The 12,152-nt window shown below is 38.1% G+C and overlaps 1 protein-coding gene across 1 annotated transcript; it reads left to right on the top strand.

The window, feature by feature from the left end:
* Window positions 1-300: 300 nt before the first annotated feature.
* LOC139187191 (olfactory receptor 5I1) lies at window positions 301-1,245 on the top strand. The gene has a single exon (XM_070803194.1). It carries the CDS (start codon window positions 301-303, stop codon window positions 1,243-1,245), a length of 945 nt encoding a protein of 314 aa, XP_070659295.1.
* Window positions 1,246-12,152: the final 10,907 nt, after the last annotated feature.

Genomic DNA, 12,152 nt, shown 5'->3' with positions numbered 1-12,152 from the left:
ACTATACTTGAGAATTAAAAAAAGTAAGAAATATGAGATTTATCTGCACGTCTTCCAGTGGAACTAGCTATTAAACAAATAAAATAAAACTATCAAACATGGGATAAAGCTACTAAATTCTGAAATATGTTTCTCAGAATTTATATTTGGAAGGAGATTTGGTCTGGGACTCTTGACTTGATTGCTTGTTTGTTGAAACAATAAAATAACCTTATAATTATATCTATTTTTTTTTTCTCTTTCCATCAACATAGGATCTTAGGATGTTAGAATTCTCATAAGAAGAAAACAGCACAGAATATGGACTTTTTAGATGGAAACTGTACCTTGGTGACTGAGTTTATTCTGTTAGGGTTTCCAACTCGCCCTGAACTGCAGATTGTCCTGTTTCTCCTGTTTCTGACTTTGTACTCTCTGATTTTAATGGGGAACATCGGGTTGATGATGTTAATCAGAGTTGATCTGCACCTTCAAACCCCCATGTATTTTTTCCTTAGTAACCTATCCTTTGTAGACCTTTGCTATTCTTCAGTCACCGTTCCCAAAATGCTTGTCAACTTCCTCTCTCAGAACAAGTCCATTTCCTATTACGGCTGTGCCCTGCAGTTCTATTTCTTCTGTACTTTTGCAGATACTGAATCCTTTATCTTGGCTGCCATGGCATATGACCGCTATGTCGCCATCTGTAACCCTTTACTGTACACAGCTGTGATGTCTCGGGGCATCTGCATATGGTTGATCGTCTTGTCATACTTTGGAGGCAATATGAGTTCCCTGGTGCACACATCCTTTGCATTTATTCTGAAATACTGTGATAAAAATGTCATTAATCATTTTTTCTGTGACCTCCCTCCCTTGCTTAAGTTATCGTGCACAGACACATCACTTAATGAGTGGCTTCTCTCCACATACGGCAGCTCAGTGGAAATTATCTGCTTCATTGTCATCATCATCTCCTACTTTTACATTCTCCTCTCAGTCTTAAAGATCCGTTCTTCCAGTGGGAGGAAGAAGACCTTCTCTACATGTGTTTCTCACCTGACATCCGTGGCCATCTACCAGGGAACTCTGCTCTTCGTTTACTCACGACCCAGCTACCTGTATTCTCCCAACACTGATAAAATCATCTCAGTGTTCTACACCATCATCATTCCAGTGCTGAATCCCTTGATTTATAGTTTGAGAAACAAAGACGTAAAAGACGCTGCTAAAAAAGTCTTAAAACCAAAGATAAATTCCTCCTGAGATATAAGGCTCCAGGACTCATCTAAATCCCTGATTACAAACTCTATTTGGATGTATGCTCAGTCGTGTCCAGTTCTTTGTGACCCCATGGACTATAGCCCGCCAGGCTCTTTTGTCCTTGGAATTATCCCGACAAGGATACTGGAGTGGGTTGCCTTTTCCTCCTCCAGGGAATCTTCCCCACACAGGGATGGAACCTGTATCTCTTGCTTATCCTGCATTGACAAGCAGATTCCTTACCCTTTCAATGCCTGGGACAAATTGTAGCTAAGAGCCTGCAACAACCTTGCCAGCGTATACACAATTTCTCACACAAACATTTTATCAAACACTTGTTTTCAAGAGCCAAACACATTTCATAGCCCCAAGATAAAGGAAACATTTAAAAATTTCAAAATTGCTGCAAAGTAATAGTTGAATCGTTTTCCAACTATTCAGTTCAGTTCAGTCACTCAGTCATGTCTGACTCTTTGCAACCCCATGGGCTGCAGCACGCCAGGCTTCCCTGTCCATCACCACTCCAGGAGCTTGTTCAAACCCATGTCCATCAAGCTGGTGATACCATCCAACCATGTCATCCTCTGTCATCTCCTTCTCCTCCCACCTTCAATCTTTCCCAGCTGCAGGGTCTTTTCCAATGAGTCAGTTCTTCATGTCAGGTGACCAAAGTATTGACGCTTCAGCTTCAGCATCAGTCCTTCCAATGAATATTCCTTTTTTATTGACTGGTTTGATATTCTTGCAGGCCAAAGGACTCTCAAGAGTCTTCTTCAACATGACAGTTCAAGCATCAATTCTTTGGCGCTCAGCTTTCTTTATAGTCCAACTCTCACATCCACACATGACTGCTGGCAAAACCACAGCTTTGACTAGACAGACCTTTGTTGACAAAGTCATGTCTCTGCTTTTTAATATGCTATGTTTGTCATACATTTTCTTCCAAGGACCAAGAGTCTTTTAATTTCATGGCTGCACTCACCATCTGCAGTGATTTTGGAGCCTCAAGAAAATAAAGTCTCTCACTCCCAGCCATTAGGAGCTGGGAGTTAATTCTAGAGCAGATTGTATTAGGTTGTCTTAAAAGATATAGAAATAACCTCAGACATTGTGTCTGTGTGTGTTTTCATGGGTAGAATATCTCATTAATAAGATTTCATTTACAAAATTACTAGATTATGGAGGAAGCCAGATTCCTTTGGTTTCTGTGCTAGTTCTTGTACCCAACTAGTTAATTGCACTTTGATCAAGTTACTTAATTTTTCTGTCTCAACTGTCTGACCTGTAAAATGAGGAGAGTATAGTACCTACATCAGTGACTGTTGCATGTTGGACTAAATGCTGAGAATCATGCTTGAATCATTTTAACCACTTGATAGATCTTAAATACACATATTTCTTTAATTGATTAAAATACATATAGTGCAACAAGATGGTGTGAGGCAGGGATGCTAGGAAAGCAATAATACAAAATCAAATACCTTTTCTTAAGTGTTGTCCAATAACAAGTCAAGAACCTTCTATACCCAATCTAATTCAAATTAATTTGAAAACTTTTTCTAAGTGGCATCTTGTACACTAAAGGTTAATTACAAGCCAAGTATTTGTTTTCCTCCATATCTTTTATGTTTATGTGTGTAAGTATTACTGAAAGGATGGAACATCCTTCTCTGATATCTCAGAAACACAATGAGCTACTGAGTGTGTAACCTGTATCTTCAATGGCTGGTCAACTGACGTGACATTGGGAAGCACCACAGAGAACATTCACTTGAAGTCTGGACATAAAGGGACACATATACTTGCAAAATACATTTCTATAACTTATATTTTTGCTGTTTATTATTATTTTCATCATCATTATTTATTATATCATTATTTAATTGCCATTTATATATCTATTGGTGAAGTATCTGTTCAAATCATGTCCCTATTTTTAATTGGGTTGTGTTTTTATTATTTATAAACATTTTTGTATAGTCTAGCTACAAATTCTTTGTTGCAAAAATATTTTGCAAATATTTTATTCACTTCATCTATAAATCTAACATCTATATTACATAATAATACATAGCATTACATAATAATACAAAACATATACACATCACTTCATAAAATTATGTAACAGGAATAATTAATAATCAACAAAACATTTCCCCCTGCTTATATTCTATTCATACTGCTTCAGCTTTCGTTTGCTATATAGACACTATTTCAAAATGGCACAGGTTAAATAACTGGGCTGTATTCTGTTACTCTTCATGTTGACCATGGTCAGATGATATTGAACCATACAGCATCCCATGGACAGAGGAGCCTGGTGGGCTACAGTCCAGGGGGTCGCTAAAGTCCCAAACATGACTTAGTGACTAAACAACAACAACAACCAAGTATAAACATTAGTTTGAAGGTTCTTGTTGCTTTATTTCAGAAGTAGTTGAGGTTCCATCTTACAAATAACAACCTGTGAAAAACTGAACTTCATGTGAACAATATGTCATATTCTTTAGGTCTAAAAAATATACACATCACTCACCTTCCAATTTTCACATATTATCCAAGACACACACACATGCAAACATGTGACACACATATAAATGCACGCAAACACAATGGAGATGAGTCTATATATTTCAGAAACAATTGAAAGTGAGTCACTCAGTCATGTCTGACTCTTTGTGACCCCATGAACTATACAGTCCATGGAATTCTCCAGGCTAGAATACTGGGGTGGGTAGCTATTTCCTTCTCCAAGAGCTTATTCCCAACCCAGGGATCAAACCCAGGTCTCCCACATTGCAAGCAGATTCTTTACCATCTGAGCCACCAGGGAAGTGCAAGAATATTGGAGTGGGTAGCCTACCCATTCTCCAGGGAATCTTCCTGGCACAGGAATTGAACTGGGGTCTCCTATATCGCAGGTTTATTCTTTACCAGCTGAGCTACAGGGTAGCTCAAGAGACGCTTTGATACACATGACATTAGCATTCCGCTTATGCTTCTGTGGGTCAAATGTGATTAACCACTTTTTTGTGATGTTCCTCCTTTCCTGTTGATATCTTGCTCAGACACACAGGTCAATGAGTTAGTGATATTCATGATTTTTGGCTTCATTGAACTGAGTACCATTTCAGGAGTCCTTGTCTCTTATTGTTATATTATCTTATCAGTCTTGAAGATCCACTCCACTGATGGGAGATTCAAACTTTCTCTACCTGCACCTCCCACCTAACTGCTGTGGCAATTTTCCAGGGAACTCTGCTCTTCATGAATTTCTGACCAAGTTCTTCCTACTCTCTAGATCAAGACAAAATGACCTCGCTGTTTTACACCCTTGTGATTCCCGTGTTAAACCCTCTGATTTACAGTATATAAAACAGGGCTGTGAAAGTGGCCCTACAAAAATTGAAAAATAAATTGCCTTAAATATTTATGTTAGGCGTATGTGAATAAACATGCATATAGTGACAGATTATTAAAATTATATGGTAGAAAACATGACAAACATAATTTTTCACTTTCTTAAAGTAGTATTACACTAAATCTCAATCTTAAATCTATTATTGTTCCTCTCACATGTCATGTTTAATTATCTTTCCAGAATTTCTACATGGCATTTAGTTTAAATGAAAAAAAAATTTCTGACTTTTCCATTATGCTAATTTTTGTTTAGTTTTTATTCAAACATTGTTTCAATTATTCTGAGACTTATTGTGCATTTATTCAGTGATCTTTGAGCATGTAGATTCTTTTTTTTAATATGAATTTATTTATTTTAATTGGAGGCTAACTACTTTACAATATTGTATTGGTTTATTATAGCCCATCTTGCAGTTTGCTGCTGCTGCTGCTAAGTCACTTCAGTCGTGTCCGACTCTGTGCGACCCCATGAACTGCAGCCTACCAGGCTCCTCCGTCCTTGGGATTCTCTAGGCAAGAACACTGGAGTGGATTGCCATTTCCTTCCCCAATGCATGAAAGTGAAAAGTAAAAGTGAAATTGCTCAGTTGTGCCCAACTCGTAGTGACCCCATGGACTGCAGGGAGACCACCAGGCTCCTCCATCCATGGGATTTTCCAGGCAAGAGTACTGGAGTGGGTTGCCATTGCCTTCTCCGATCTTGCAGTTTAAATACTACTAAATATAAGCTAAAACAAATAACATATTAACTAAATGGTCAAGTAACTCATTATAACCTCAAATTCATCATGAAATAATACATACAGGGCTATAATTTCAAAGCAAAAATATCTAAATCTAGTCCAAAAGAAAATCATCTTTGAATAGAGATATTCAGCCAAATCTAAATAAGACTCAATTTGAGAGATGAAAGGATCGTAGATAGAGGATTTGACAGTTATTCAGGTTGTGAAATATACAAGCCCATGTTTGTTGGAAGAAGTCATATGTGCTATAACATGGAAGAACCGTGAAGGCAACATACTAAGTAAAATAATCCATACAGAGGAAGATAAGTACTGCATGATCTCACATAGAGATAGAATCTAAAAGGTAAATCTCAGGAATTCCCTAGAAGTCCAATGAATAGGACTTGGTGCTTTCAGTGACCAGGCCCAGGTGTGACTCCTGGTCAGGGAACTAAGATCCTTGCAAGCCTTGTGGTGCAGCCTAAGTAAATAAATAAATTTCATAGATGTAGAGAGTAGATTGGTTGTTGCTAGGGGCTGAAAGACAGGAGAAAAGGATGATATTGGTCAAAGTGCAAAAATTTTCTATTATTTATTGAACAAGTTTAGGGGATTTAATCTACATGATGACTCCAGTTAACAATACTGTATTATAAGCTTGAAATTTGCTGAAAGAGTAGATTTTAACTGTCCTCATCATCAGATCAGATCAGATCAGTTGCTCAGTCATGTCTGACTCTTTGTGACCCCATGAATCGCAGCACGCCAGGCCTCCCTGTCCATCACCAACTCCCAGAGTTCACTGAGACTCACGTCCATCGAATCAGTGATGCCATCCAGCCATCTCATCCTCTGTTGTTCCCTTCTCCTCCTGCCCCCAATCCCTCCCAGCATCAGAGTCTTTTCCAAAGAGTCAATTCTTCGCATGAGGTGGCCAAAGTACTGGAGTTTCAGCTTCAGCATCATTCCCTCCAAAGAAATCCCAGGGCTGATCTCCTTCAGAATGGACTGGTTGGATCTCCTTGCAGTCCAGGGGACTCTTGAGAGTCTTCTCGAACATGACAGTTCAAAAGCATCAATTCTTCAGTGCTCAGGCTTCTTCACAGTCCAACTCTCACATCTATACATGACCAAAGGAAAAACCATAGCCTTGACTAGACAGACCTTTGTTGGCAAAATAATGTCTCTGCTTTTCAATATGCTATCTAGGTTGGTCATAAGTTTCCTTCCAAGGAGTAAGTGTCTTTTAATTTCATGGCTGCAGTCACCATCTGCAGTGATTTTGGAGCCCCAAAAAATAAAGTCTGTCACTGTTTCCACTGTTTCCCTATCTATTTCCCATGAAGTGATGGGACCGGATGCCATGATCTTCGTTTTCTGAATGTTGAGGTTTAAGCCAACTTTTTCACTCTCCACTTTCACTTTCGTCAAAAGGCTTTTGAGTTCCTCTTCACTTTCTGCCATAAGGGTGGTGTCATCTTCATATCTGAGATTACTGATATGTCTCCTGGCAATCTTTATTCCAGCTTGTGTTTCTTCCAGTCCAGCGTTTCTCATGATGTACTGTGCATATAAGTTAAATAAGCAGGGTGACAATATACAGCCTTGAGGTACTCCTTTTCCTATTTGGAACCAGTCTGTTGTTTCATGTCCAATTCTAACTGTTGCTTCCTGACCTGCATACAGATTTGATTATGCATGTATTAATTAACCTTATTGTGATAATCATTTCACAAAGTATACGTATATCACTTCATCACATTATATACCTTATAACTATATATATCAATTACATTTGAAATAGGTATATTAAAAAATGAGAAGGAAAGAAGTCTAAAGATTAGATTATAAAGCCCTATGGAAAATATAGAAAGAGATTTGTTAAAATATAATATCATGGTTTTGTTATCAACTATCAATTCTTCTGCACTTCTTCCAAGATGATTTTCCTTCCTTCTCTCTCATTCTCAGCCCTTAGTGCCCCTTTTTTGTCTCTTTGTGGTTCACAAACACCCACTTACCTAAAGCATTGTTTTATATCACACTGTTTGTGCTTATTCTTTGGTAAAGAACAAAGCATTCCATCCTTGTTAACCAAAGCACTGACAGTTGCCTGAAGCATCAAATAAGCAAATATAGGCAAAACCAATACAATATTGTAAAGTAAATAATAATAATAATAAATAAAAAATTAAAAAATATACTAGACAACCTTTTTTGGCTATTACTTATGTCTCAGAAACACAAAATTAACTGAGAGTTTTCTAAGTGCCATATATATATATATGTATGTGTATATATATATATATATATATATATTTATCACAATATGCAGGTGGATTCTTTACCAGCTGAGTCCCCAGGGAAGCCCTATATATCACAATAGACTATAACTATTGTATGCATATAACAACAGTTTTGGTAAGATGCAGAAATGGTTGTGGACCAAAGTTAACAGACTTTTATAAAGACATACATATTTATTAATTGCTCTAGATGTAATAAATTATAAGTTCTTGATATTTGATGCTTCAAATACATTGAATCTGATTTCCTAAAGGCTAAAGCACAGAAAGTGAGGATACAAACATATATTTGAAATACCATAAAGTATTGAAGAACACTTATTTATCCATTAAAAGTGTAAGGTTAAAAGACCTCTGATTGTCTTAAATTTTCTAGACGTCATTGTAAAATGCCCTTGTGTGAAAATATTTCAGAATGGAAATATAATGCCTACAAAATTCCTTTGTTATTCGGAATGGTATTTGTGAAACAGTGTCAGACTTCATTTTTCGGGGGTCCAAAATCACTGCAGATGGTGACTGCAGCCATGAAATTAAAAGATATTTACTCCTTGGAAGGAAAGTTACGACCAACCTAGACAGCATATTGAAGAGCAGAGACATTACTTTGCCAATAAAAGTCCGTCTAGTCAAGGCTATGGCTTTTCCAGTGGTCATGTATGGATGTAAGAGTTGGACTGTGAAGAAAGCTGAGCGCCAGAGAACTGATGCTTTTAAACTGTGGTGCTGGATAAGACTTTTGAGAGTCCCTTGGACTGCAAAGGGATCCAACCAGTCCATTCTGAAAGAAACCAGCCCTGGGATTTCTTTGGAAGGAATGATGCTAAAGCTGAAACTCCAGTAGTTTGGCCACCTTATGCAGAGTTGACTCATTGGAAAAGATCCTGATGCTTGGAGGGATTGCAGGCAGGAGGAAAAGGGGACAACAGAGGATGAGATGGCTGGATGGCATCACTGACTCGATGGACGTGAGTCTGAGTGAACTCCAGGAGTTGGTGATGAACAGGGAGGCCTGGCGTGCTGCAATTCTTGGGGTCGCAAAGAGTCAGACACGGCTGAGTGACTGAACTGAACTGAACTGATAGCATGTTAGAAAGAGTTCTCACAGTGGAAACACCTTACAATAATTGCATAATATAAAAGGTTGAAATTTTCTACTCCTGGTATATTTTATCAGTTCAGCCAAATGTCTTTTGAATTGTTACTTACGGGGAGAAATATGGCAGAAAACATTGACTGGAATGTATTAAAGTTCAGGATGGGGAACACGTGTTTACCTATGGAGGATTCATGTTGATATATGGCAAAACCAATACAATATTGTAAAGTTAAAAAATAAAATAAAAAAAAGAAATAAAATGAAACATACCCCCAATAAATAAATAAATAAAGTCAAGCAAAACAGGGAGTCGATGGATTGCCATTAATTGAGTTAATGAACACATTAATTAATCATCTTTCATGCTTATGATATATATTTATTTCAGCAATTAAAGACTGCATTGAAAATATTGGCTCATTTTATTGGATCTAGGGGGAATAATATAAAGAGAAGGGAATTTAAGCCCATTAAATGGAATTCCATAAATAGTACTGATTTAGATGAAAATTTTCTATGTGTATATTATAATCTAAAATGGCATTCCATAAACACCGTAGTTTTACTATGAGATTGTAGGAAACTATTAATTTTAATTTTTAATTCTAAAAGTTTCTTGTAGAGGGTTTATTATATGTTTATGTAATGGATGTAGTGCATACTTTCTAGAGTATCTCAGTATATTATTAATCTTTATGTTACTAAAAGTGCCACCTTGCTTGTAGAACAACACTGTCTTTATCCACCCACTAGCTCTCCCCTCATTTTCACAGCACCTGGGAGCAGGTTTGAAGAGCAGCCCTGTTTGAGGAGCAGCCCTGTTAAAAAGCTAAAGCTGGGTACTGGCTGAACAAAATAGTTGTTGCAACAAATAGTTGCACCCCAGAAGACAGGGATTCCTGAGGGAAAATTAATTTGGATTGGAGTATAATTAGAGCTTCCTTGGTGATTCAGACAGTAAGGAATTTTCCTGTAATACAGGAGACCCTGGTTTGATCCCTGAGTCAGGAAGATCCCCTGGAGGAGGGAATGGCAACCCGCTAGAGTATTCTTGCCTGGAGAATCCCATGGATAGATGAGCCTGGCAAATAGAGTCCACAGGATAGCAAAGAGTCAGACACAACTGAGCGACCAACCACCATAATTAGGTGACCAAGAACAATTCTACATATACCTCATGTGAAACAGAGAAGTGGAATGATAGTAAAATTCTTCTGAAACATAAATGCATCAATTTCTTGATTTTACTGGGAAAACATTAGCAATTAGTTTTGGTTTGAACTTTGCCTCAGCAATAGGTCCACAGGAGTACAATTGGTGTTTCAGTGTTGACATCCTCAGAATGGAGAAAAACAATGACATATAAAAAGGCGTCAAAAGTTGCCATTAAGAATCTCATTTCCAAAATTAAGTATGAAATAATTACATGGATTTAAGCTAAATGATTTCCCTGATTTGTAGAAAATAAAAGTAGAAAAACAAACAAAAAGAACAAAGAAAAACACCCAAACTGATAAGAAAGCCAGTCCCTGTTAGTTCCCAAATGAGATTTCCAATCAATTAAGGAATTTGTTCTGCTCAGTATATTAATTTCAGTCCATTTGACACTTGTGTTATGTTTTTGTGTTGTGGCTTTATCCTCATTACCTTAATAACTAATGGTGCTGAGCAAACTCTCATGCATTAACTTGTTACTTATGTATCTTCTTTTTTTTGACAGTTTCTGTTAATTTTTATTTTTTTGTGGGGGTCATTTTTTGTTTAAGTTTCCACGCCCCAATGAAGAAAGCTTTTAGTATATTGTAGATCCAAGTTCTTTGTCATATATATGGATAAATGGTTTTAAATACTTTCTATTTTATGGAAATATTTCTCTCTGATTATATTTATTTTTTTCTGTGAGTGAGTGAAAGTTGCTCAGTCATGTCTGAATCTTTGTGACCCATAACTGTAGCCCCCCAAGCTCCTCTATCCATGGGATTTCACAGGCCAGTATACTGGAATGGGTTGCCATTCCCTTCTACAGAGGATCTTCCAGACCCAGAGATCGAACCCAGCTCTCCCTTACTGCAGGAGAATTCTTTACCATCTGTGTTACCAGGGAAGGCCAATCTTATGCTGCTGCTGCTGCTAAGTCACTTCAGTTGTGTCCGACTCTATGCGACATCATAGACGGCTGCCCACCAGGCTCCCCCGTCCCTGGGATTCTCCAGGCAAGAACACTGGAGTGGGTTGCCATTTCCTTCTCCAATGTATAAAAGTGAAAAGTGAAAGGGAAGTCGCTCAGTCGTGTTCGACTCTTAGCAACCCCACGGACTGTAGCCTACCAGGCTCTTCCGCTGTGGGATTTTCCAGAGTACTGGAGTACTGGAGTCGATTGCCATTGCCTTCTCCAAATCTTTTGCTACATAAACACTATTTCAAAATTCAGTTCGGTTCAGTTGTTCAAACGCATCTGACCCTTTCGGACTCCATGGACTGCAGCACACCAGGCTTCCCTGTCCATCACCAACTCCCAAAGCTTGCTCAAACTCATGTCCATCGAGTTGGTAATGTCATCCAACCATCTTATCCTCTATTGTCCCCTTCCCCTCCTGCCTTTAATCTATCCCAGCTACAGAGTCTTTTCCAATGAGTCAGTTCTTCGCATCAGGTGGCCAAAGTATTGGAGCTTCACTTCAGCATCATTTCTTTCAATGAATATTCAGGACTGATTTCCTTTAGGATTGACTGGTTGGATCTCCTTGCTGTCCAAGGAACTCTCAAGAATCTTCTCCAACACCACAGTTCAAAAGTATCAATTCTTTGGTGCTCAGCTTTCTTTTTGTCCAACTCTCATATCCATACATGACTACTGGAAAAACCATAGCTTTGACTAGATGGACCTTTGTTGACAAAGTAATGTCTCTGCTTTTTAATGTGGTGTCTAGGTTGGTCATAGCTTTTCTTCCAAGGAGCAAGTGTCTTTTAATTTCATGACTGCAGTCACTGTCCACAGAGATTTTGGAGCCCAAGAAAATAAACTCTGTCACCATTTCCATTCTTTCCCCATCTATTTGCTATAAAGTGTTGGGATAGAATGCCATGATCTTAGTTTTTTGAATGTTGAATTTTAAGCCAAGTTTTTTACTCTCCTCTTTCACTTTCATCAAGAGGCTCTTTAGTTCTTCTCTGCTTTCTGCCATAAGGGTGGTGTTATCTGCATATCTGAGGTTATTGATATTTCTCCCTATTTGCCAAGAACAAGTCGATGTCTTCCCATGGTTGTGCTCTGCAATTCTTGGTCTTCTGTATCTTTGCCAATTCTGAGTGTCTCCTGCTGGCAGTGATGGCCTATGACCAGTACAAGGCTGTCAA

Source organism: Bos indicus, chromosome 15 (genome assembly GCF_029378745.1).
Source record: "Bos indicus isolate NIAB-ARS_2022 breed Sahiwal x Tharparkar chromosome 15, NIAB-ARS_B.indTharparkar_mat_pri_1.0, whole genome shotgun sequence".
Classification (NCBI taxonomy): domain Eukaryota; kingdom Metazoa; phylum Chordata; class Mammalia; order Artiodactyla; family Bovidae; genus Bos; species Bos indicus.
Note: the sequence above shows the minus strand (reverse complement) of the source record. Positions and strands in the feature narration are given on the sequence as shown.